At 47.7% G+C, this 27,452-nt stretch overlaps 1 protein-coding gene across 1 annotated transcript in view; it reads right to left on the reverse strand.

Moving 5' to 3' along the window:
* WDFY4 (WDFY family member 4) overlaps positions 1 to 27,452 on the reverse strand; it is a 218,664-nt gene that overhangs the window by 177,411 nt on the left and 13,801 nt on the right. The window contains exons 4-10 of the mRNA XM_083505395.1: positions 26,989 to 27,095; positions 24,760 to 24,912; positions 24,004 to 24,193; positions 22,073 to 22,262; positions 19,185 to 19,345; positions 6,807 to 7,259; positions 1,213 to 1,317 (exon numbers count right to left, since the gene is read on the reverse strand). Of these exons, the coding sequence (XP_083361521.1) occupies positions 1,213 to 1,317; positions 6,807 to 7,259; positions 19,185 to 19,345; positions 22,073 to 22,262; positions 24,004 to 24,193; positions 24,760 to 24,912; positions 26,989 to 27,095 (1,359 nt within the window). The remainder of the gene's footprint in view (positions 1 to 1,212; positions 1,318 to 6,806; positions 7,260 to 19,184; positions 19,346 to 22,072; positions 22,263 to 24,003; positions 24,194 to 24,759; positions 24,913 to 26,988; positions 27,096 to 27,452) is intronic.

Consider the following 27,452-nt stretch of genomic DNA (forward strand, 5'->3'; position numbering starts at 1 on the left):
GGGTCTTCGAGAGGACCAGCTAGCTAGCCGAGAATCACCAAAAACAAATATAAGGATTATAGTGAATAATGTCAGTTCTAACTCTAGAGAAGAGTTAAAGCACTTAGAACAGTGTTTCTCCAGCTGTTTTCAGACTACAATTCCCATCATCCCTGGCCACTAGCTAAAGCTGATAGGAGTTGTAGTCCAAAAACAGCTGGAGACCCAAGTTTGGGAAACAATGGCTTAGAAATTCACTCATGCATGGAAAAAGCATGGAAATAGCAAATTAGAGGGCCCCCATCTTTACTTTTGTAAGCGTTCTGCAGTATCACACATAGCAATATAGGACAATTCTAACCAAAACTGAAACGGGAGTGAAAATTTGAGATAAGGCTTCATTCGGCTGTCTTATTTTCCCAGTCTGAGAGGGATAATGGTGAAAAAAGGTTATTTATTGAGACAGACTGAATTTTGCAGCTATTGTTAAAGTTGCAAAACAACGAAGCATGGGACAGAGTGAGGGAGAAATTTCTGGAACAGCAATGGGATATCAGCTCCGCCCAAGGCATAATGGATAACAGCAACAACTGGGAAAAGAAGAGACGTAACATTTTACAAAGACAGGAAGAAACACCACAGACAGAATAATTGCCACACACATGAGGAACAAGGATATAGGTTGAGTGTCTCACTTGTAGTTCTATAAATCATTTAATGTGTCAACACGCATAGAAGTTATTAATATTGCAGTTACTGTATAAGGGATTATTATTATGACTGGAATGTAATTGAAATTATTGAGATTTTGGAATGCAGAAATAAAGAAAATCATCAATCAATTCTAGCACTTGGGGGACCCCCTAAATTATATAATTCAGTATAAGGATGATTGGTATTAGTAATTGTATTATAGATTGGTATTGTTATAATGAGGCTATTATTAGATTGTAATTGAAAACTAATAAAAATTATTATCCAAAAAAAAAAAAAGAAACAGGAGGAAAATTGCCAGTTTTTGATTAAATGTCTGAAACCGAAATTAATCCAGCAAAGACAAATTTATCCTTAATCGAACAAGACTAAATAAAAAGCAGAATGACCCTTCTGGAGAGGAAATCCAGAATACCAGTTTGGGTCACTTCTCCATAGTTGAATAAGGGGTCTCTTCTCCAGCCCCTGGGACACATAATCATAAAGAGGGACCAACAGCACTACATGGACTCTTCTTACCTGTGTTCCTAACAGATCCTTCTGTAAGAGAAGCCACCAGCTTCAGTGTCCTATTGGTGAGCTCTCTTTCCTTCGCCTGATCCTGATAGGCTGCTTGGTTTCCACCTGGATAGAAAGAAACCAGACCAATTGCCTCAGCAACAACGCTTCTTATGGAGGAGGGCATTTCTAAAATCAAACAGGAGAACCAGTTCCCGAAAGGAAACAATGCCATCTCATGAGGAACTGGTAAGGGCTGTTGAAGCTGAACAGGTGAGCAACAAGGAAGTAGAGGAATGCCACTATCTGACTGAGGTGTAAAGGTAAAGGTAAAGGAGCCCTGACAGTTAAGTCCAGTCACGAACGACTCTGGGGTGGCCATGCTCATCTCGCTTTACTGGCCGAGGGAGCCGGCGTTTGTCCGCAGACAGTTTTTCCGGGTCATGTGGCCAGCATGACTAAGCCGCTTCTGGCGAAACCAGAGCAGCGCATGGAAACGCCATTTACCTTCCCCCCAGACCGGTACCTATTTATCTACTTGCACTTTGACGTGCTTTCGAACTGCTAAGTTGACAGGAGCTGGGACCGAGCAACGGGAGCTCACTCCGTCGTGGGGATTCGAACCGCCGACCTTCCGATTGGCAAGTCCTAGGCTCAGTGGTTTAGACCACACAATGATAAAAAGGACCCCTGACCATTAGGTCCAGCCGTGAATCTGGGGTTGCGGCATTCATCTCGCTTTATTGGCCGAGGGAGCCAGCATACAGCTTCCGGGTCATGTGGCCAGCATGACTAAGCCGCTTCTGGCAAACCAGAGCAGTGCACGGAAACGCCGTTTACCTTCCCGCTGGAGCGATACCTATTTATCTACTTGCACTTTGACGTGCTTTTGAACTGCTAGGTTGGCAGGAGCAGGGACTGAGCAACAGGAGCTCACCCCGTCGCGGGGATTCGAACTGCCGACCTTCTGATTGGCAAGCCCTAGGCTCTGTGGTTTAACCCACAGCACCACCCGCGTCCCTACACAATGATAAGGGAGCAGGTTCAATGACAAGGCAGGTTCAGAAGAAAGTAGCAGAGCCAGGAAACACTCTGTGGCTACATCAGGCAAACACTAACATCAGCTGTTGATAGGGATGGTGGGCAAATCTGGCAATTTTGGTTTCTGTTTTTCTCATTTTTCCAGGCTTGAGTCCAGCTATCCACATTTCCACATCCATTTGCAATTTTTTTTAAAGTCCCAATGAAAATTTATCGGCATTCAGGTACAGATTTCTGCTAATACACACAGAGAATCATAGAATCATAGATTTGGAAGGGACCACAGAGGTCATCTTCTCCAACCTCCAACCAATCTTTTTGCCGAACGTGGGGCTCAAACCCATATTTGTATGCGAATTTCACCTAATATAGATATAGATATCCACAAGGCAACATCCTCTAGTGTTTGTTATTTTCACTAATATACACATTCATTTAAAAAAGTAAAGGTAAGGACTCCATGACGGTTAAGTCCAGTCAAAGGCGACAATGAGGGTGTGGTGCTCATCTCGCTTTCAGGCTGAGGGAGCCGGCGTTTGTCCCCAAACAGCTTTCCAGGTCATGTGGCCAGCAGGACTAAACCGCTTCTGGCACAACAGAACACCGTGATGGAAACCAGAGCACACAGAAACGCCATTTACCTTCCCGCCACAACCTATTTATCTACTTGCACTGGTGTGCTTTCGAACTGCCAGGTTGGCAGGATCTGGGACCGAGCAATGGGAGCTCACCCCGTCTCAGGGATTCGAACCACCAACCTTCTGATCGGCAAGCCCAAGAGGCTCAGTGGTTTAGAGCAGTGTTTCCCAACCACTGTTCCGCGGCACACTAGTGTGCCGCGAGATGTTGCCTGGTGTGCCGCGGGAAAAATTTAAAAAATCGAAAGATTTTTTTTTTTAAAGTCAAATTTTCAATTGGGGCGCCGTCACTAGATGACCCCTGGGGTTCCCTCCCTCCCGCTCTGCACCTCCCTCCTCCTCCTCCTGGCTCTCGGCCAAGGCTTGGCGGCTGCCACTCACTCACTCGCTCGCCCACCCGTCCCTCCATCCCTGCACCCGGCCTCTCCCCCTCCGTCCCTGGCGCGGGGGCTGCTGGGATCCGTAGTCCCCTCGCCCTTGGGCTCCGCGCCCGCGCGGGGTGCGTGAACTACGTTTCCCAGCGTGGCCTGGCGGGCCGGGCGTTTTGTTTGAAGCGCTCTTCTCCCGGCCATGGAATGAGCGCAGCGGCGGCGGCCGGGCGGGCAGGGGCTCTTCCGCGCAGACCCCGCGCAGCCTGCCTGCGCCCCCGCGGAGATCGGGCGGCAGGATGGAGCCCGGGGATCCCCGCGGAGGCGGAGCGGCGGAGGCTGCCCCCCAGGTAGGGCTGCGTCGGGGGGGTTATTTTTGCAATGCTGCATCCGCGCCGGAGGGGACGCATCAGACCGCGGGGAGACCCCTTGGCGTGCGTGCAAGGCAATGCATGCGTGCAGGCGTTGCATGGAGTGCAGTACAATGCAATGGCAACGCGGCGCCCTGCATGCATGCATGCAACTTCCACCGGCGCTCCGGACTTGGCAGGTGAGGGGGGTCCCCAGTGGGTGGCAGAGAGAGCCGGGAGGGTGAAGGGGAGCCAGGGGGGAGCAGCGCTGCTCCCCGAGCCGAGCCCGGGGGGAAACTTCGGCGTCGTTGCGCCGGGTGTTGGAAGCGGAGGCTAGCGGGGGCCCCTCACCTGCAAAACCTGGTCGCCTCTCATATATTTCGTGCATTGCATTCATCGCCCGCTTTCTCCTCCAAGGAGCTCCCGGGGGCGCGCGTGGTTCTCCCCGTGTTATCCTCGCAACAACAGCCCTGCGAGGTGGGTCAGGCGAGTGGCCCAAGGGAGCACCCAGGGATTGTCCTGGCCAGGTGGGGTGATTTGAACCCTGCTCTCTGCCCAGTCTTCGTCCTCATTTAGCCCCCACATGTGCATGACTGTGCATGACTGAGGTTTTCCCCCCTCGTCTTGGCTATGGTGTGAGTCTGTGCTGTTAATTAATGGGCTTCTGCCTTCGGAGAAGATGAGCCAGCCCTCAAGGAGGTGATTACCGTATTTTTCGCTCTATAGGACGCACTTTTTCCCCTTCAAAAATGAAGGGGAAATGTGTGTGCGTCCTATGGAGCGAAGACGCCGTAGCCCCGCGACCCTCTCCCGGCTGGAGAGGTGAAGCGCAGCTATGGCAGGAGCCTCTACAGCCCCACGTCACCTCTCCAGCCGGGAGAGCGCACGCGGGGCTAAAGAAGCACCCCGCGACCCTCTCCTGGCTGGGGAGGTGATGCGCGGCTATAGAGGCTCCTGCCGTAGCTGCGCGTCACCTCTCCAGCTGGGAGAGGGTCGCGGGAGGCTGCTTTAGCTCCGCACGCGCTCTCCCGGCTGGGGAGGTGACGCGCGGCTATAGAGGCTCCTGCCGTAGCTGCGCGTCACCTCTCCAGCTGGGAGAGGGTCGCGGGAGGCTGCTTTAGCCCCGCGCGCGCTCTCCCGGCTGGGGAGGTGACGCGCTGCTATAGAGGCTCCTGCCATAGCTGCGTGTCACCTCTCCAGCTAGGAGAGGGTCGCGGGAGGCTGCTTTAGCCCCGCGCGCGCTCTCCCGGCTGGGGAGGTGACGCGCTGCTATAGAGGCTCCTGCCATAGCTGCGTGTCACCTCTCCAGCTGGGAGAGGGTCGCGGGGGGCTGCTTTAGCCCCGCGCGCGCTCTCCCGGCTGGGGAGGTGACGCGCTGCTATAGAGGCTCCTGCCATAGCTGCGTGTCACCTCTCCAGCTGGGAGAGGGTCGCGGGGGGCTGCTTTAGCCCCGCGCACGCTCTCCCGGCTGGGGAGGTGACGCGCTGCTATAGAGGCTCCTGCCATAGCTGCATGTCACCTCTCCAGCTGAGAGAGGGTCGCGGGAGGCTGCTTTAGCCCCGCGCGCGCTCTCCCGGCTGGGGAGGTGACGCGCTGCTATAGAGGCTCCTGCCATAGCTGCGTGTCACCTCTCCAGCTGGGAGAGGGTCGCGGGAGGCTGCTTTAGCCCCGCGCGCGCTCTCCCGGCTGGGGAGGTGACGCGCTGCTATAGAGGCTCCTGCCATAGCTGCGTGTCACCTCCCCAGCCGGGAGAGGGTCGCGGGGCTAAAGAAGCACCCCGCGACCCTGTCCTGGCTGGAGAGGTGACGCGCAGCTTTAGAGGCTCCTGCCATAGCCGCACGTCACCTCTCCAGCCGGGAGAGCGCTCGCGGGGCTAAAGCAACCCCTGCGACCCTCCTGGCTGGAGAGGTGATGCGTGGCTATGGCAGGAGCCTCTCCGCTGCGCCTTTCCGCTGCTCCCTGACCTGCTCTTTGGGGCTGGTGGTGGGCTCCCCCCCCCAGCCCCAAAGAGCAGGTCAAAAGGAACCTGAAGCCTGGAGAGCGAGAGGGGTCAGTGCACACCGACCCCTCTCGCTCTCCAGGCTTCCAAGGTAGCCCCTGAACGCACCTTAAACGACACCTTGTTTTAGAGCAGGAAAACAAGAGGGGGAAAGTTCTCCCCCTCTCTGTGCAGCGCCTCCTGCCGCTTCACTGAAGGGGCGCTGGGCAGAGAGGGGGAGATTTTTTTTTCCCTTGTTCTCCCCCCTCTAAAACAAAGTGTGTCCTATTGTCCGGTGCGTCCAATGGTGCGAAAAATACGGTATGTAATTTGCTAGCAATTCATGTCCCTCCCGGCGTGACGCTGCACGCTGACGTCACGGGGCTGTAATGGTGGTGTGCCTCGAGATTTTTTTCATGAAACAAGTGTGCCTTTGCCCAAAAAAGGTTGGGAAACACTGGTTTAGAGCACAGAGCCACCAACATCCCAACTACCATTTTGTAGTAGCAGTTACCAGGACATTACCTCGTTCACCTCTACATGGTTACATCCTTATTTCAGACATCGTGATATATAGGTATATCACAGTGTTAAGTTGGTGATATATCATGATATTGAAGACCAGACTTTGCTCAGCCCTAGTGGTGGAGGCATTAAATCCTGCTCCGTTATAGGCAGGACCCCTTCCTGGGCCCCTCCGTAGTGGGGATTCGAACCACCGACCTTCTGATCAGCAAGCCCAAGAGACTCAGTGGTTTAGACCACAGCGCCACCAGCGTCCATGCTGCCTGGCTGAAACTGCACTACATAGAGCAGCCTTTCTCAACCTGTAGGTCCCCAGATGTTGTTGAACTACAACTCCCATCACCCCTAGCTAGCAAGCCCAGAGCTCAGGGATGATGGGAGTTGTAGTCCAACAACATCTGGGGACCCACAGGTTGAGAAGCGCTGACATAGAGGTGTGGTTAATGCATTGTACTGTATTTTTTGCTCTATAAGACTCACTTTTTCCCTCCTAAAAAGTAAGGGGAAATGTGTGTGCGTCTTATGGAGCGAATGCAGGCTGCGCAGCTATCCCAGAAGCCAGAACAGCAAGAGGGATTGCTGCTTTCACTGCGTAGCGATCCCTCTTGCTCTTCTGGCTTCTGAGATTCAGATTTTTTTTTTTCTTGTTTTCTTCCTCCAAAAACTAGGTGTGTCTTGTGGTCTGGTGCATCTTATAGAGCGAAAAATATGGTACCTTTTTTTCTCAATATCTTCGCCTCTTTGCGCAGTTGCGCGAGTAGCATTCCCAAGAGCCCCGAGTCTCTGAAGATATCTGTGAAGAGCAGGTCCCTCTTTGTGATGCTGTGGAGACAGCGCAGAGCAAGTGCAGTGCACAGTGGATCAGGACTCTCCTTGATCAAGCCCTGAACATCCTTTAGGATCTCGTGGGGGATGTACGAGAGATCCAGCACCAAGGACTCCACCAACTGGAAGAACTGTCTCTGGACCACCATGGGTTTGAGGGGGATGATGCCCACAAACTGGGAAATGGGCTGAAGAGACCACTCCAGGAGGAAAAAGTTCATGGGGTTCCAGGTCCAGATATCTTTCAGGGCCAGTAAGATGTGCTGGCAGAGCTCTGCGTTGCTCGATTTCCGAAAAAGGGACTCCAGCACCTGGAAGGCTTTCAGGTTTTTCACCGTATTTCCTGGGGGGGGGGGGGAACAAGAGCATCAGCAATTTCTCTGGTATTCTCCCTGGGTGATTATTTGCAACCACTCCTTTTTTTAAATAAAAAGTCTTAACAGCCCTCTTCCTAAGACATTATTGGGGGAAATCTAGCAAGCTTTGCTGTCATGTAAATGCTATGGAAATTAATGTCCATGCTCCTGCTGCAATGTTTGGTATGTAGCCTTTTCAGGGCACTTAAACGAGAGGTGCTTCCATTGAGGAAGCCCGCATTAGATGGGGATTCTCAAAGCATGACCACTTCTGGTCCAAATGTTCAGAATTAAAACTGTTACTGTTTGAAGGCACACGCTTCTCTTTTTTGTATATAATTTTGATTAAATTTTCTGTTTTGCAATTTAAAATGCTCATTTTTACGTCATTAAAATATCAATGACTTCCCTTCTTCTCCTTCCATGGTTCATTTTACATATCACAATTCCCTGTGAGGCATCAGGCATAAGCCTGCATTTTATTAATGTTTGATCAGGGCTTGTATATTAAAGAGAGGGCTTAGATTTTCAAATGTTTCATGCCAGGCAGAGAAAACCTTGGCCATTCTCCTAAGACAAGGGGCCCCCCCTTGATTGATAGCAGAAAACAATTCTCAAAGTCGTAAAAGCTGAAAATACAGACTAAGAGCAGGACATTGACCCTACATGTTACAGAAGATAACAAAGGCAGAGATAAATATAATTAGGAATGGGCAAATAGTAAAATGATACCATGGGCCTCTCTTAAACCTTGAGCTGTATTTTCTAAGGCCAGAGGCAAATGGGGAGAAGCATCTAGCTGACAGAAAAAGAGAGCATTTCTAGGAAATCTTCTAAAAACTGTTTCTTTCTTAAACTGAGAGAAAAGGCAACTGGCTTGGCTGGGGAAAAAGAAGCTTCTTCCTATTTTATTTTGAGGCTGGAAAGGAGGGTGAAAGGGGGAGGTGTAAACTAAAGAGCCTTCTTTAAAAACTGTTTTTTACTGAGTTCCTTCCTTTCTACTTTGAGAAGCTTTATTCCTTTTAAGAGGCTACCTGTGTTGTGTATTAAATATATTGTCTTAAATGTAATTATGCAAAGGATTTAAGAAATGCTAGATTTCATATAGTTGTAAGAGTTGTATTTTGAAATTAAGTCAGCTACCAGTCTAAGCCCCCCTGCTAGACAAGAAGACGCCATCCAAGCGGTCCTGATATATGGCTGTCAGACATTTGTTTAGAAACCTTCAAATGAAGTAGATCTTTCAATGTTGATGTGAAACTCAAGATCCTTGACATATGTTTAAGATAAAAATTTAAGATTAACCATTTGTTTTAGAAGGCAATAGGGCAAGGAGGGCAAGAGGTGAGCTGGTAATTAAGATTCCATGTAAGATATATTATTACTTATTTGTCATTTATATATAGCTCTTTGTCTCCCTTATAAGGATAGAAGTAAATGGGTGTATCTATTGTGATTGGTTATAGCAATCAGCCAATAGGAAATCCAACCAGGCTGATTGGACAGAGGCAGCCCAAGGAGGAGCAAAGGGGGCTGGATTAAGGGAATATAAGTGCTGGCCATAATGGCAGGAGGCCAGGCCAGAGCTTGGTAACCATATACCACTGTGCCTCTCATTTATTTGTCTGACAAATAAATAATTATTTTAATTTCTCTATTGCTGCGTTGAATATTTCATTCCAGCTAAGCGTTAACCACAAGCAGGGTGCTACATTTTATGGTGCCCTGTGACTCGGATAAGTGGTCTGCTGGAACGCAGCCCCTTCGCTCTACTGAGCAGGGTACAAGAGAGAGGATCTCTAAACTGCTTACCCAAGCGCGCACTGGTAAATTTTTCCAGGGGGAACGCAGAAGTCTCGTCTGTCTGATACCCTGCTCACTGGCGGCGACGGACCGGGGGGAAACGGAACCAACCAAGGGTAAGTGCACAAAGGGATTTTTGGCCCTCCAATTAATTGGGAGGAAGAGAAGTCTTGATCAAACTTCTGCGTCTCAGTAAGTGGGAACTGAGTACGCTAGGTGGTTGGATACATCAGATGGTGATCTGGTGGGGGAAAAGGGAAAGTTGGGAGGTAGTGTGTGGTGAAGTATCCAGCGCATTGTATGTGTGAGAAAGTACAGAGCAATCTGTAGCTGACCTGAGTGTGGAGTGGGTAGTACTTCGGTTCCCAGTGAGGCGACTCCATCTGGGCAAGGAAACCCACGAAGCGTGTGTGTGAGTGACTGAGTGGATACTTCACAGGGCCATACAATGGGAGTTGGGGGTTCAAAAGGGGAAAATACACCTCTTGAATGTATGTTAAATAATTTTAAGAAAGCCTTCTCAGGGGCGTATGGAGTCAAAATGACGCCAGAGCGCTTGAGAACGTTATGTGAATTAGAGTGGCCGAAGCAAAATACTGAATGGCCATCTCAAGGAACCTTTGATATAAATTTAGTAAGCAAACTTTGGTCTAACATCGCCAAAGAAACTGGAGGGTGCCCAGAACAATTTTCATATATAGATTCCTGGCTGAGCACATTAAATAAAAATCCTCCATGGATAAGGGAATGCAAAGTCCAACGATGCAAATTATTGGCTGTAAAAGCCGAAGCTAGGAAAGGAATCTTGCCAAATAAACTCAAACCCATTTTTGAGGGACCAGAGGAAGAGGTGCTTCCACCTCCACCCTATGCTCCACATCGAAGGGAGCCTAATCCAAACCCTCCACCAGTTGTAACCCCAAGGCAAGAAAGTGGAATGAATAATGGGGCTGGAGTCACAGAACTTGATTCCTTGATAGATTATGATAAATATCTTCAGGAGGCATTGGAGGCCTATAATGAAGCCCAAGCAGAAGTGGTTATTCCATCTGTGAGTCCCAGTAGAACTCCATCTACAGTCTCTTTTAGTGGAACAACTGATTGCCTACCCCAAACCCCTGTACATCCAAGTCCTAGAGAATTATTACAGAAGTTACAGGGAGACCTTAATCGGTCAGCAAGCAATACAGCCAGGCGTATAAGGCTGCTAAAAGAACGCCTTGGGACAAATACCATCCCCTATGATTTGAGGCCCCTAGAGCAAAGCGAAGAGAAAGATCACGTAGTAGCCCCTCTCAGAAGAGTATTTGATGCACTTGAGGAGCCTGTGCTGGTTAACGGGCAACTCGGACCACGGCCACCTCGAACTTCGACCCTCCAGTACATTCCATTCACAACTACGGATCTGATGAATTGGAAAACACACACCCCATCTTTTGCAGAAAAACCTCAGGCTATGATGGACTTGGTGACTTCAATAATAAATACTCATAGTCCTACTTGGACAGATTGCCGCCAGCTCCTGAATACTCTGTTCACCACTGAGGAAAGGAGAGACATAATTGAAAAGGCACAGATATATTTGCGTGAGCAGGCCAGAGTGGGAAATATTTTTAATATTGACCGTCATCTCCAAGACAACTTTCCCTTGGAAGATCCTAATTGGGATCCAAACAATGCAATTCACCTGGCCAGGCTTACCACCTATCGCCAGACGCTTGTGCAAGGTATCCACAGGGCATGCCAGAAGCCCACTAATATGTCTAAAGTCTCAGAAGTAGAACAGAAACCAAATGAGAGTCCAGGAGACTTTTTAGAGAGGCTGCAAGAAGCCTATCGTATATGGACTCCTTTTGACCCTGAAGCCCCTGAAAACAGCAGAATGATTACTGCTACATTTGTGGCCCAGTGCGCTTCTGACATTCGTAAGAAAATTCAGAAATCAGAAGGATGGGAAGGGATGCTGATGAGCCAAATTATGGCCATTGCACGCCGAGTTTATCGGAATAGGGATGAGGCTGAGAAGCAAGAGAAGAAGAAGTGGCAGAAGGAAAAGATGGTAATGCTAGCCACAGCAGTGAAGCAAGACTACCGCCCCTTAAATGGAGGAAGAGGGCGGGGAAGGAATCCACCACTGGGAAGGAATCAATGTGCGAATTGCAAGAAGGAGGGTCATTGGAAGCGGGAGTGTCCTGAACCCCTGAGGTTGGAAGAAGTACGCCCAGGCCCAGGCCCAGGCCCAGGCTCCGGCCCAAGAAACCAGGGACGGGGACGGGGAATGATCCGAGATGGAAGATATCAGAGACCTGGACAAGGACAGAGTAGAGACAATGTCATTGGACTGGCAGAGGAGGATTTTACCCAAGACTAGGAACGACCGGACTCCATAAAGTTAGGCTTCCAGGAGCCCACGGTCACGATTCAATTAGGAAGCCATTTAATAGACTTTATGATTGATACTGGGGCTGAATACTCAGTACTCCCAGAACTATTGCAGAAAAAGGCATCCAAAAGTGTAGTCATTAAAAGTGCCACTGGTCAGTCAGCTAAGAGGTCTTTCCTCCAACCTTTGGAATGCCAGATTGGGGGACATCGTTTAACCCATCAGTTTTTGTATATACCTGAGTGTCCAATACCTCTCTTAGGTAGAGATATGCTGTCCAAATTGCAGGCCCAAATCACCTTCACTCCTCGAGGTCCAGAAATGAAACTGCCATCAAAGGCAGCAGGAATAATTTCCCTCTCAGTACCTAAGGAACAATCATGGCGCCTAATGTCAGCCCTGCAAGTCCAACCCACATTGGATACAGAGTTAAACAAGCTCCTCCGAACTCTACAGGTGCCACCAGGAGTATGGGCCGAAAATAGCCCACCAGGAATGGCCAAGAATATAGCTCCAATTGTAGTAACCTTAAAACCTATGGCTACCCCTGTATCTGTAAAGCAATATCCTTTACCCCGGCGAGCAGCAGAGGGCATCCAGAAACATTTGGACCGCCTATTAAAATATGGTCTGCTTAAGCCCTGCCAATCAGAATGGAACACACCCCTTTTGCCTGTTCGAAAACCTGGGACAGATGAATACAGGCCAGTGCAGGACTTGAGGCTCGTAAACCAGGCTATCGAGACCTTGCACCCAAATGTACCAAACCCATATACCTTGCTGAGTTTGATCCCACCAGAAGCAACATTTTTTACTGTATTGGACTTGAAAGATGCATTCTTCTGTTGCCGGCTGGCACCACAGAGCCAACCTATATTTGCCTTCCAGTGGGAAGACCCTTTGACAGGAACAAAAGGCCAGCTAACTTGGACGAGATTGCCCCAGGGATTCAAAAATTCCCCAACTTTATTTGGCACTGCCTTGGCAAAGGATCTAACAAGTTACCCCTCAATACCTGGAGAAAAGGTGGTTCTGCAATATGTAGATGACCTTATACTAGCAGCAAAGGATTTTGATACCTGTAAAGAAGGTACAGAGGAACTGCTCCACTTGCTCTGGCAAGCTGGCTACCGAGTTTCCCAGAAAAAGGCACAGTTATGTTTAGAAAAGGTCAAATATTTGGGCTTTGACATCTCACACCAACAACGAGCATTGAGACCAGAGAGGAAAGAAGCTATTTGCCTTATCAAGGAACCTACCACAAGGAAACAACTCAGAGGATTCCTGGGAACAGCAGGGTTTTGTAGACTATGGATACCTGATTTCAGCAGTCTGGCCAAGCCCTTACATGAAAGCACTCGAGGTGCAGAAAAGGACCCATTCGTATGGGGACCTGAGCAGCAACAAGCCTTTTTAGTTATCAAACAACGACTTATGGAGGCCCCAGCCCTTGGACTGCCTAATTCGGAAAAACCCTTTCAGCTGTATGTACATGAACAGAATGGGATTGCAGCGGCAGTCCTGACCCAGAGATTAGGAAGTTGGAACCGTCCAGTAGCTTATTTGTCAAAACAATTGGACTCAGTAGCAAAAGGATGGCCTCCATGCCTAAGGGCAGTAGCGGCCACTGCAAGCCTTGTCAAAGAAGCTGATAAATTTACCTTCGGCCAGACGATGTATGTGAATGTACCTCATGCTGTTTTGACACTCATGGAATATAAGGGTAGTTATTGGCTAACGAACCCAAGGATGGCTAGGTACCAAGGCCTATTGTGTGAAAATCCCAGGATTCATCTACGAGTAGTGAATATGCTCAATCCAGCAACTTTGCTGCCCCTACCAGAGGTAGATGATGAAGAATCACATGATTGCCTCCAAGTAATGGATGAAGTTTATTCCAGTAGACCCGATCTGAAAGATGAACCATTGAAAAATCCAGATGTTGTATATTATACTGATGGTAGCAGTTACCTGCATGAAGGTGCCAGACGAGCAGGATATGCTGTGGTCACCAACGAGGAAGTTGTGGAAGCTGAAGCTTTGCCTGCTGGCACCTCAGCACAAAAAGCTGAACTTATAGGTTTAACTAGAGCTCTGCAATTGGCAGCCGGATGTAAGGCAAACATCTATACTGATTCTAAATATGCCTTCTTAACCCTGCATGCACATGGAGCTCTATGGAAAGAAAGAGGTCTAATAGGAGCCCACGGGAAGGCCTTGAAATATGGACCTGAAGTAGAAATCCTGTTAGAAGCAGTATGGGCTCCAGAACAGATTGCTGTAATGCACTGCAAAGGTCATGGACGAGGAAGGGATCCAATAACCAGAGGAAATCATGCTGCTGACAAAGCAGCCCGAGAGGCAGCCCAAAAGCCTGTGGGAGGATTTATAGCAGCCCTCATACCAGAGGTAGTTCCAGAAGAAGTTAAACCTCACTATACCCCAGAAGAGAGGAAGTGGGCTGAACAGGAAGGAGCAGTTGTGAAGGACGGTTGGATGATCCTGCCGGACAATAGGATTTATGTACCTCATCACCTAGCAGGCACAATTGTAAGAAATTATCATGAATCTACTCACCTTGGCGGTACTGCAACCAGAGAGAGTCTCAGTCGGAAGTTGTATATTATTAACCTATCACAATTAGCAACTTGCATTTCACAGAAATGTGTTCTTTGTGCTAAAAACAATCCCAGGCAGGGACCGGTACAACCTCCTGGAATCCAACATGTGGGATATGTCCCCATGGAAAGCCTAATTGTGGACTTCACAGAGCTGGTCCCTTCTAAGGGATTCAAGTATCTCCTTGTGTTTGTAGATACTCTTACCGGATGGGTTGAAGCTTTTCCCACCCGAACTGAAAAGGCACGAGAAGTAACTAAGAGACTCCTCACTGAATTGATCCCGAGGTTTGGATTACCTAGATGCATTGGAAGTGATAATGGGCCAGCGTTCATTGATCAAGTAGTACAAGAAGTATGTCGAGTCTTACAAGTGAAATGGAGACTGCATGCAGCCTATAGGCCTCAGAGTTCAGGGAAAACTGAAAGAATGAATCGGACTCTGAAAACCCAATTGGCAAAATTAACCCAGGAAACGGGATTGGGATGGGTAGATGTGTTACCCATAACACTGTTTCGTGTTCGGTGTGCACCCACAAAAAGACTTAAGTTGTCACCTTTTGAGCTCCTGTACGGGAGACCGCCCTCCTTTGTTCAGAATATTCCAGCTGATCTTAAACAAATAGGAGACCATGTGACACAGGGACAAGTGCAATCTCTCTCCCGTGTTTTTGTTTCTCTTAACAGGTGGGTCCTCGAGCGCACGCCGTGCAGCATTGCCGAGCCGATTCATCAGTTCCAGGCTGGCGATAGCGTATGGGTGAAAGAGTGGAAACGTGATCCACTTGCACCTAAGTGGCGTGGACCTTACACCGTCTTGCTCTCTACTCCAACAGCGGTGAAGGTAGCTGAGGTGACCCCCTGGATTCATCACTCCCGTTTGAAGAAGTCCGAAGGCAGTTGGACGTGCAAAGGTGACCCCTCTAATCCTTTAAAACTGACTCTCTCCAAAAACCCCTGTATCTAGCCCTACCGGGAACGGGCTAGGTCACGGGCAACATTAGACGACCGGCCTGCTGCAGCCACAACCTGGAAGCTGGCTGACCTGCGCACGCCTGAAGCTTGAGGAGCATCTGAACCAGCGATTGTGGAAGGGAAGATTCTCTTATACAATTGATTGACTGCCCCCCCCTTTGTGGAACAATTATCAGAGATATTACTCATTGGGGATCCTCGGGATATATGTTTTGGTCTTGGTGGTTCCCCATTCCTGTCACTGGGGGAATTATATTGGGACTAATATTTATTTGCTATCACAATAAGGTAATCTTTTGTGGAAGGAATGCATATGCTAGACATCAACATGATTTTATTATTAATCCTGATCCCTTGGGAAGGGGAAGGGTCCTTGAATCTGGCCAAATTGACTAAATATGGATTCCGCCATGACCACAATATGTGGGTAGGTTTAGCTGAAATGGTAGCCAATGTTGCAAATAGGACCAATTGCCTTGTTTGCTCTCTTGGGCCAGATGATTCAGAGGGAGGTATGCCCTTATTACCGATACCATTAGATGCCATTGGTATGGTAAGCGAAATACCACACCAAACAGAAGTACAGAATTTCCCCGGATGGAACTCAACTAAACCATTACGAGTTATACCTGTACAAGGGGAATTCTGTGTACATAAATCATCAGATGCAGCTGATTCTACCATGATAGGCTCTTCTCATTGTCACTATACTTGGGATAATATTAAGAATACCTGGGCACACGATACTACCTATCGAACTCGGAATGCCTTGCCCTGTGCACCTCCTTTTATTCATGCATGGAAAGTGGTATGGAACATAACTGTGACAGAAAAAGGCAATCTAACATACTGCACTGTGAACTCTCTACCTCTTCTGATATTCCGCCTTCTGTACTCCACGTACCAAAAACCTCAGACCCGATGGTTGTGGTGGATATGTGGAGAATGGGCATACAAGAAACTCCCCTCCAAATGGAGTGGGACTTGTTTCCTGGGATGGGTATTACCACCAATGTGGATTATGCCTACTAATTTGGCCAAGCGTACACGAAGAAACGCTGATATTTCTCATATAGCAGGAGGAAGTACCCAAAGTTGGAGCGGTACTGATGATTGGCCACCAGAGCGCATTATAGCCTATTATGATCCTGCCTCCTGGAATCCTGGTGAGCTCATACAAGGGGCACGGGATCCTATCTATAATCTAAACAGAATAATTCGATTGCAAGCAGTAGTGGAACTTGTAACCAATGCAACAGCCCAGAGTTTGAGACTTATTGCACAACAGTTGGATGAAAGTAGAGCCGCCATTTTGCAGCTGAAAATGGGAATGGATTATGTACTTGCCAAGCAGGGAGGCCTATGTGGAGTCTTGAACTTGACAGGGAATGCCTGTTGCTTTAACATTTCTGATAATGGTGAGGCAATCCGTGTGTTGGCCACAAAGATGGAGAATATAGCACATGTCCCAGTACAAACATGGGAAGGATGGGATATGGGATGGCTCACCAATTGGTTACCTAATGTCACAGGACTCAAAGGGATACTATTGTCTTGCTTGTTTTTCTTGACAGTAGTGGTAATGGTTTTATGTATGATGCCATGTATCATTTCATGTTTTAGAAGTACAATTAGCAAGATGGTTTCAAATGAAACTCTACCTCATATCATGGCCCTATACAGAGCTTTACCTCAGGAATATGATGAAGGTCAAGCTATCAAGGACACTTGGGACGAAGGTCCTTGAGCTTGAAAGGGGGGAATGAGGCATCAGGCATAAGCCTGCATTTTATTAATGTTTGATCAGGGCTTGTATATTAAAGAGAGGGCTTAGATTTTCAAATGTTTCATGCCAGGCAGAGAAAACCTTGGCCATTCTCCTAAGACAAGGGGCCCCCCCTTGATTGATAGCAGAAAACAATTCTCAAAGTCGTAAAAGCTGAAAATACAGACTAAGAGCAGGACATTGACCCTACATGTTACAGAAGATAACAAAGGCAGAGATAAATATAATTAGGAATGGGCAAATAGTAAAATGATACCATGGGCCTCTCTTAAACCTTGAGCTGTATTTTCTAAGGCCAGAGGCAAATGGGGAGAAGCATCTAGCTGACAGAAAAAGAGAGCATTTCTAGGAAATCTTCTAAAAACTGTTTCTTTCTTAAACTGAGAGAAAAGGCAACTGGCTTGGCTGGGGAAAAAGAAGCTTCTTCCTATTTTATTTTGAGGCTGGAAAGGAGGGTGAAAGGGGGAGGTGTAAACTAAAGAGCCTTCTTTAAAAACTGTTTTTTACTGAGTTCCTTCCTTTCTACTTTGAGAAGCTTTATTCCTTTTAAGAGGCTACCTGTGTTGTGTATTAAATATATTGTCTTAAATGTAATTATGCAAAGGATTTAAGAAATGCTAGATTTCATATAGTTGTAAGAGTTGTATTTTGAAATTAAGTCAGCTACCAGTCTAAGCCCCCCTGCTAGACAAGAAGACGCCATCCAAGCGGTCCTGATATATGGCTGTCAGACATTTGTTTAGAAACCTTCAAATGAAGTAGATCTTTCAATGTTGATGTGAAACTCAAGATCCTTGACATATGTTTAAGATAAAAATTTAAGATTAACCATTTGTTTTAGAAGGCAATAGGGCAAGGAGGGCAAGAGGTGAGCTGGTAATTAAGATTCCATGTAAGATATATTATTACTTATTTGTCATTTATATATAGCTCTTTGTCTCCCTTATAAGGATAGAAGGAAATGGGTGTATCTATTGTGATTGGTTATAGCAATCAGCCAATAGGAAATCCAACCAGGCTGATTGGACAGAGGCAGCCCAAGGAGGAGCAAAGGGGGCTGGATTAAGGGAATATAAGTGCTGGCCATAATGGCAGGAGGCCAGGCCAGAGCTTGGTAACCATATACCACTGTGCCTCTCATTTATTTGTCTGACAAATAAATAATTATTTTAATTTCTCTATTGCTGCGTTGAATATTTCATTCCAGCTAAGCGTTAACCACAAGCAGGGTGCTACACCTGCACGTTTTACAAAAACAATACCGTTCAGTATTCCATTATTGTATCCACCAAAACTTATTTCCACTGTTGAATTTATCTTAATGCTGCTAACGTTTTCAGAGGACACAATTATTTCCCACATAGTCAATAAACATTTTCCAATCTTTAAACGTATGTTCTTCTTGTTCTCTTATTTTTCTATATGTTAAGTCTGCAAGTTGTGCCTATTCCGTCAACTTAAGTTGTCATTTTTCTTTGGCTGGGACCTCGCTCGTTTTCCATTTTTGGGCTAACAAAACACAGGCCGCAGTAGCAGCAAACCTAAATAACTTTTTTGACACCTGGGAATTTCAGTCTGAACTATCCCCAACAGAAAGGACTCGGGGGGGGGGTTGGGGGGGAGTGCTTTAAAACATTTTTTTCCAATTAATTATGGAAATGATCCATAACGAAGGAACACACTTCTGATCTCTTTTTTATGTTGCGAACCAACTACTCTTGGCAGCCATGGAAGTGTTGAATGCCTGATTTCTTCTCACTTTTTCACAGGCTGTGTTTAAATTCCTGGTTGCATGTTCCCACATATCATAAAGGTAAAGGGACGCCTGACCATTAGGTCCAGTCATGACTGACTCTGGGGTTGCGGCACTCATAAGCAGAGGCTTGACAACCATATGTCAGGAGTGCTCTGATGGTGTTTCCTGCTTGGCAGGGGGTTGGACTCGATGGCCCTTGTGGTCTCTTCCAACTCTATGATTCTATGATTCTATGATTCTATTCTATGATTCTATCTCGCTTTATTGGCCGAGGGAGCTGGCGTACAGCTGGCCACCATGACCAAGCCACTTCTGGAGAACCAGAGCAGCGCACGGAAACGCCGTTTACCTTCCCGCTGGAGCAGTACCTATTTATCTACTTGCACTTTGATGTGCTTTCGAACTGCTAGGTTGGCAGGAGCTGGGATCGAGCAACAGGAGCTCACCCCGTCGCAGGGATTTGAACGGCCGACCTTCCGACTGGCAAGTCCTAGGCTCTGTGGTTTAACCCACAGCACCACCCGCATCCCCTTTCACATTTTCATGCCATGCAGCCAAATTCCCTCACATCATTGGCCACATGATACATACCTGGAGAAGGGGACTGTTTAGCACTGAATTGCGGCAGCTGGGGAGGTGTAATATTGCCTGAAACCTTCAGTTCTGTTTTCCCACAAACAGTCAGTTGTGCCAGGAAATCCAGCATTTCTTTAACATTGGCGTCTTCTTTGCTGCTCAGCAGCCCTTCATATCTGGAAACGCAGATGGAGAACTTAGTTATCACATGTGGAAACAGCAACTGGGCACCTCACTGCCACTGCTGCAGTGCAGAATTCCCAAGAAGACATATATGAGAGAAGGAACAGCTAAAGATACTCAAGGCTGAAATTAGGACTGACTAATTCAAGACCAGGGAGGAGATACCGGTAATCATACTAGCTATGACATCATGTTGTCCAGATAGTGATGGGAGGAACAGTTGAGTCTGGTTTCCTCTGTAAACCTAACTGATCCCCACCCTTGGACAGAGGTGCAGATTGGAGCACAATTCACTGGGGAGGGGGGAATATGGCAAGGGGAGCCTTTAATCTATACCAGATTATTATTATTTGTCAAAGAATCCGGGGAAACTTTTTTTAAAAAAAAGAGGAAGAAAAAGTAATTTGTTTTAAAAAAGTAGTAGTAGTAGTAGTAGTAGTAGTAATTTATTTATACCCCGCCCATCTGGCTGGGTCCCCCCAGGCACTCTGGGCGGCTTCCAACAAAACACTAAAATACAATAACCTATTAAACATTAAAAGCTTCCCTAAACAGGGCTGCCCTTTAGATGTCTTCTAAAAGTTTGGTAGTTAATTTTCTCTTTGACATCTGGTGGGAGGGCGTTCCACAGGGCGGGCACCACTACCGAGAAGGCCCTCTGCCTGGTTCCCTGTAGCTTTGCTTCTCGCAATGAGGGAACCGCCAGAAGGCCCTCGGCGCTGGACCTCAGTGTCCGGGCAGAACGATCTTCACTTCTGTGGTCTCCTCTGTCGTGTGGCCTTCTTCTGGGTCCCGGCCTGCTCTCTAGGAGCGCTAGCCGCCATGGAGTGGGCTCGGGTTGGGCCTGGGCTTGGCTACGTGTCTTTGCCCTCCCAGTGCTCTCCTACCTCTCCTCAGAAGCGGCAACACGGCAAGGTCGGGGCTCCCTCTTTCTTCTCTGTCTCCTCTCCTCTTTCTCCCTGTGTCGGCTCTGTGGTTTACCTGGCCCCGGAGCGCCACTGGGCAGTCAGCCAATTGGCTGGACACTCTTGCTCCTGTCTCAATTTGGGTCATGGGGGAGTCAGCGGTTCCCCCAGTTGACGCACCAGGCGTCCCCGGTTCCCCCTCGGCAGTGGCAGCAGCAGTCTCAGCAGCCTGGAGCCAGCCTGGTAGAGCAATTGGCTGGCTTCAGGAGCTGCTTGCTGCCGTGGCGTCCACCATTTTGCCTCACCGGAAGTCCCCATATGATGTGTCATGTGCTGTTGAACCAATCACGCAACATTCATTCCCTACTAATAAATCTACAACACTTCAAATATAAATCCGGGGACATTAAATGAAATCCGGGGACATTCCGGGGACGGATTTTGTCCGGGGACAGATTTGTAAATTCAGGGACTGTCCCCGGGAAATAGGGAATTTCTGGTAACCATACTTTAATCTCCCCTTTTGAACAATGAATAGCTGCTTAATACAACTAGCCTGGTGCTCCTCCTGTCGTGATTTAAACAGTTCCACCACATTGGTTGAAAAGAGTTAATAGCTCTCTACCCAAAATAAAAACGCAGAACCAAAACAAAACTGAACTCATCAGAGCTGTCCCTCTCTAGGTCAGGAATTTAGAAGAAGCAGACATGTTAGAAAACCCAGAAATCTGAATGTTTGATGTAAACTCAGGATTGGGGCTCTTGGGTTCTCTGCCAAACATATCGTTTTGGTCTTTGAAGGACCAAAACGCAGCTCAGTGTGGTGTAACAGAGACCCAACAATTAAATTTGCAACCATGGTAGGAAATAAAGTGAAGTTAGGGCTCATCCAGACTTCCCTTTGTGCCATGTTTCTCAGCACAGGGCTGTGCTTTCATAGAAATGTAGAGTTGGAAGGGGCTATGAGAGTCATCTGGGACGCGGGTGGCACTGTGGGTTAAACCACAGAGCCTAGGACTTGCCAATCAGTAGGTCGGCGGTTTGAATCCCAGCAATAGGGTGAGCTCCCGTTGCTCGGTCCCAGCTCCTGCCAACCTAGCAGTTCAAAAGCACGTCAAAGTGCAAGTAGATAAATAGGTACCACTCCAGTGGGAAGGTAAACGGCGTTTCCATGCACTGCTCTGGTTCGCCAGAAGCGGCTTAGTCATGCTGGCCACATGACCCGGAAGCTGTACACCGGCTCCCTCGGCCAATAAAGCGAGATGAGCGCCACAACCCCAGAGTCGGCCATGACTGGACCTAATGGTCAGGGGTCCCTTTACCTTTTATGAGAGTCATCTAGTCCAACTTCCTGCAAATGCAGGACTCTTTCAACCAATGTGGGGCCCCAACCCACAACCTTGAGATTAAGAGTCTCATGCTCTACTGAGCTTTTTGTCAAATGGAACTCTAGAGCTTCACGTCCAGGCACTTTGGGTATTTTGCCCCAGTCCTTTCCCTGAAAAAACAACGGCAGCTATTTACCACTGAATTGGAGCAAAACCCAGTTCTGCAGAAAACCCAAATTGGCGTTAGTTTCTGCTCAGCGTTAAAGAGGTGGCTTTCCTCTTCCTAACGAAAGAGTCAGGGCAAAAATAAAAGCAGAGTTTGGACACGGATCAAGAAAGTATGGACTTGTGGCTAGAAAGCTTGAGTCCTAAAAAGCACACATTAATGAAACCAAGAGTCTCGTGACAAAATACAATAGAATTACTCAATGAAAAAACACACAGTCTTCACACTATGACAACCAACAGGCTGTATCAACAGACTTGCCTGAGAAACACTTTCAGCAGGAGCTGATAGCCCCCGTTGTTCTCAAACTCCAAAAGCAAGGCGGGAGAGATCAGGTACGAATCCCTCACAAAGCACAGGATGATGTTGATTGCTTCGCATACATCACGAGGAGACAGGGAGTCAGCAAGCCTGGACAAATTCTGAATGGAAATTTTGATGCAATCCATAGCTAGAAATAATAATTAAAAAAGCAAAACAGGTAAATATTAACTACGGAAGCTCAACACTTCCACTTTCAGTACCCAAGGGTATGTCCAAAACTGGGTAAATCAGACCACTACTTCTTGGCCAGCACTACAATACATCTTGTGGATCGAATGCCATAAATTAATTCCCTGCTATCGCATCACTTATTTTGTCTGTCCTGAATCACCTGCCAATTGATTTCATTTTTTCTTTGGATGACTCATATATGACGACAGGGAGAAAGTCTTCTTTCTCTCCACTTTCTTTATGCTATGCATCATTTTATAAAGCTCTTTCATGTCCGCCTTCCCTTACTCATCTTCTCTCCCCCCCCCCATAACAATGTCCAAATATATCCCTTCCTCATAGTGGAGTTGTTCCAGACCCCTGATCATTTGGGTTGCCTTTTCCTACGCTTTTTCAAGCTGTACAACACCCTTTTTGAGATACAGTGATCAAAACAATATGCCTTTTTCCTAAAGCTGCTGCAACGTAGGTTTACGTAATGATGTTACAATGATGGCAGTTTAATTTTCAATCCTTTTGCTAATAATCCCTATCATATACTTAGGGCTGGGCAAGACATCAATAGATCATCCAAAATTGGTTTGAAGTCCATATTGTGATATTGGTTTCATACTTTTTGACCTGGCAATGTATCACCATTCATGATGTGTGTTAGGGCTGATTTTGGATGATATATTGATGTATTAAGGTAAAGGTAAAGGGACCCCTGACCATTAGGTCCAGTCACGGGCAACTCTGGGATTGTGGCGCTCATCTCGCTCTATTGGCAAGGAAGCCGGCGTGCAGCTTCCGGGTCATGCGGCCAGCATGACTAAGCCACTTCTGGCGAACCAGAGCAGCGCATGGAAACGGCATTTACCTTCCCGCCAGAGTGGTACCTATTTATCTACTTGCACTTCAATGTGCTTTCAAACTGCTAGGTTGGCAGGAGCAGGGACCGAGCAACGGAAGCTCAACCCATCACGGGGATTCAAACCGCCGACCTTCTGATCGGCAAGTCCTAGGATCTATGGTTTAACCCACGCGCCACCCGCGTCCCTATTGATGTATACATAAAAAAATATATATTGATGTATTGCCCAGCCCTAATATATCAATATATTGTTCAAAACCAGCTTCAAGTCCATACCATGATCATTGGTTTCATAATTTTTGATATCACAATATATTGTGAATCATGAGATGTGTGTCTTATGCAATCATCACAATGTGATGAAAACAGTGAAACCAGCCAATGTATCTACATAGCTCCATCCTTATTGCAGACATTGTGATATATCGATATATCGTGATGTTTAGCTGCTGATATATCGCAAAGCTGAAAACCAGACATCACCTAGTCCTACATATAATCTGCTTTCTTCACAGCTGCTGCACTCTGGGTCAGTTCTTCAATGAAGTCTATGTGGGAAGCACCTTATGGGAGGCATAGGCAAACTCTGGCCCTCCAGATGTTTAGGACTACAATTCCCATCATACCTAGCTAACAGGACCAGTGGTCAGGGATGGTAGGAATTGTAGTCCCAAACATCTGGATGGTCGGAGTTTTCCTATGCCTGCCTTATGGGATATCATTCACTTCTTAGCCCTAGGAAAGAATCTTTGAACTCAAATAACACCAATACAGATCCACGATATCTATGATGATTGCAGGTCATCTCCATCTCATAAGTACAGAAGAACATGGTTCTTTTTACCTTGCAAGTATGAAATTGTGTTTCTGGACTGGGCCTTTGAAATTGTTCGGAGCACTTGGCTTGTGGGGCCTTTCCAGGAAGGGCTACCTCGGTCCCAAAAGGAGGCTGCTGCTATGATTAGAGACTGAAGGTCAGTAGCCATGAGAAGCTCCTCCACCCCTTGGTCTTCTGCATAAATGTTGAGCATTGTCTGGAAGCAAAGAACAACTGGAAGAATCAGATGCTATTAGCCAAGCAGACCCTTAAACACAATAACACCATCTCCTGCTTTGAGATATTTTCCCCATCCTGCGAATTGAAGATTCCTTTGTGGAAATTTTTAAAGATATCCCTAAACATATTCTGGATGCAAGAAGTCAATACAAAGATTTAGTGATACCAAAGAATTGATGCTTTTGAATTATGGTGTTGGAGGAGAGAGTCCCATGGACTACAAGAAGATCCAACCTCTCCATTCTGAAGGAAATCAGCCCTGAGTGCTCACTGGAAGGACAGATCCTGAAGCTGAGGCTCCAATACTTTGGCCACCTCATGAGAAGAGAAGACTCCCTGGAAAAGACCCTGATGTTGGGAAAGATGGAGGGCACAAGGAGAAGGGGACGACAGAGGACGAGATGGTTGGACAGTGTTCTCGAAGCTACCAGCAGGAGTTTGACCAAACTGCGGGAGGCAGTGGAAGACAGAAGTGCCTGGCGCACTCTGGTCCATGGGATCACGAAGAGTCGGACATGACTAAACAACAACAACAAATCCTACCTGCACAAACATTTCCTGTGCCTGATGTTCAGATTGACTCATCCCAGTGTTTCCACCAGCTTCCTCCAGGGGAAAGGCAAAGAAGTAATATAGACACTGGAACAGGGCGACCGGGAGCCCAGATTTGATTATATTCCACCGGGTTCCTCGTTCCTGGATATGGGAAAGCAAAGCTGATTGCATTAACCCTCATTTAAGGGCTTCTATCCTACCAGCCTCTTTCAGGTGTAGAAAACAGTCCTGTGAGAAAAGCTGGAAAGAGAGTTATGTTCGCCTGGAGAAGAGAAGGCTGAAGGTGAAGAGTTGCTAGGCTGAGGCAACAGATCAGCTGGTACTTAAACTAGAATATGACAAGTGCCAGGGGCGGCCCAAGATGTTTTGGCATCTGAGGAGACCCCCAAAAACAATGCCCCCTCCCCACCAGAAAAGAAGGGGTGAGGAATCAACGTCAGGAACAACGGGGGAATAAAGATCTACATCAGGATCTGCTGCCCCGGCTGCCTGAGTTCGGTCGCCTCACCTTGCCCCATGTATGAGCCGGCCCTGGCAAACGCATACACTGCCACAGGTATAACTGATTAGAGGGTGTTGTGAGGCAGAGGTCTTAATTCAAACCACAAACAGGGCCTAGGATTGCAGACACCCACAGCTCAAGGAGCTAGCAGTGACCCTAGTGGAGTATGGTGGGCCACAGCTATCTTCATATTGGAGGTACTGGCCTAAATAAACATTGAAGATCACCCTCTCGCTCTTCTTACCATCCTGCACTCTCTCCATGGCTGCTGCCCACTCTGTAAAAGCGTTCTGGTATGGACAGCACTGGCCTGTGGGGTGGGGAGCAGCCATGGAGCCACCTTCCTGGCCCTGGTGATGTAGTTTATTTAAATGGGGCTGGCACAGGGCAGGGCAGCAGCAGGGTCGTGGCAGTATAGGGCAGACTAGATAAGCTCTGCTGGTGTGCCCACACAGCCTCAGGACTCATCCACACTCGTCCTGCTGTTTTGCCCTGGGGGAAACCGGAGCAAACAGCAATTTGGGTTTCCCCATATTGCTGCAATTTAGCACGAAAGAGCGGGTTTTCCCTGAGTAAGGAGCAAGGCAAGGGGAAAACCACGTGCACCCATGCCTTGAAAGTGCAGGTCATGAAGAAAACCACTTGGACCTATACTTTCAAGCCATGGGGCAAGCAGCTGGGTGGACGAGCCCTCAGCCTCACCACTGCCCTAAATAAGCAGCAATCGGTTAGGTATGCAGAGACCTACCTTCTTCAGCTAGAAGTTTTCAAACTTCGTAACAATAGGACCTTAAGAAACCGAACTTTCTTAAACGAAAGCCACTTCCAACCTGAAGAGGAGGTGGGATTGCGGGCGTCCCAGCCCCCGCGTGATTGGGGGAATCCCCAGCCGTGCCACCCCCTGGCCAGCCAATCGACTGGCTTTGGAGGTGTGGCCCGCCAGATTTAAATGCACGCGCGGCCGGGGATCTCCCTCTTTTCCCACATACCGGCTGTTCCTGTTTCCCACCCTCCCACCCTTTAAGCTTTTCGTTCCTTGACCTTGCTATGGACCTTGGTTGGTCGCCGTTGAGGGGCCTGGTAGGAATTTTTCCACTTGGCAAATTGGCACCAGCCATTTGGTTTTCGCCTACCTCATAGCAAATCGTCACAACTTTCTTGGTAATGGCGGCTAGGCATTGGTATTGTTTTGTAGTTGGAAGAGGGAAGGAAGCGCCATCACCTGCCCCGCATAGTGAAGGGTAGTCCGATAAAGGATTCCAGGGGGCATGGCCCCGTCCGAAGCGTATTGAGGTGAGGGCCCAAGGCATGCCCCCTAGCAGTGACCCCGGGGGAGTTCCTAGTTGATGTGCATCAGCAGGACTCCCCCTACTGGTGGTTAACCCTTCCCGGTCTTCAAGCAGACAGGCTAAAGCCGGATAGTCTGTTAGGACCAATGCCTAAGCCAATAGCGCTCATCACCTGTAACCAATAAAGTTGTGGCCATATTTAGCCCATTAACCTTAAATAATTGTGTCATGTGTCTTTATTTCCACTGGGGGGCGGGAACTCGCCACGCAATAGGTTTTGTGTAACAGCGAAATTCAATATCATTGAAGTGGAAACAGCTCTAGTTTGAACTGACTCAGGTAAGTGAATGGCGCTCACAGGGTGAATTCATACCAACTCCTTCAAGTGGCAAGTCAGGGGCAGAGGAGGACAATGTTTTATCTCACCATGTGATCAAGGGAAAGTAAGTAGACAGATCTCAGGAGCACATAACCATCATCCGGCTCTTCTTCGTCCTTCTGTTGCAGAAATTGCCACACAGCCAGTTGGGCTTCTTTTGCCATTGAAGAGTAAAGGGGGAGAAACACATTGGTGGGGGAAACAGAAGAATGCTTAGGTTATTGAACAGATGCCAGCAATACAGTGGTAGCTCGGGTTACAGACGCTTCAGGTTACATATGCTTCAGGTTACAGACTCCGCTAACCCAGAAATAGTACCTCGGGTTAAGAACTTTGCTTCAGGATGAGAACAGAAATCGCACGGCGGCGGCGTGGCGGCAGCAGGAGGCCCCATTAGCTAAAGTGGTGCTTCAGGTTAAGAACAGTTTTAGGTTAAGAACGGACCTCCGGAACGAATTAAGTACTTAACTCGAGGTACCACTGTACTCTATTCTGCTCAAGGCCCAAGAGT

Source organism: Podarcis liolepis (assembly GCF_965112155.1).
Source record: "Podarcis liolepis genome assembly, chromosome: 5".
Classification (NCBI taxonomy): Eukaryota; Metazoa; Chordata; class Lepidosauria; order Squamata; family Lacertidae; genus Podarcis; species Podarcis liolepis.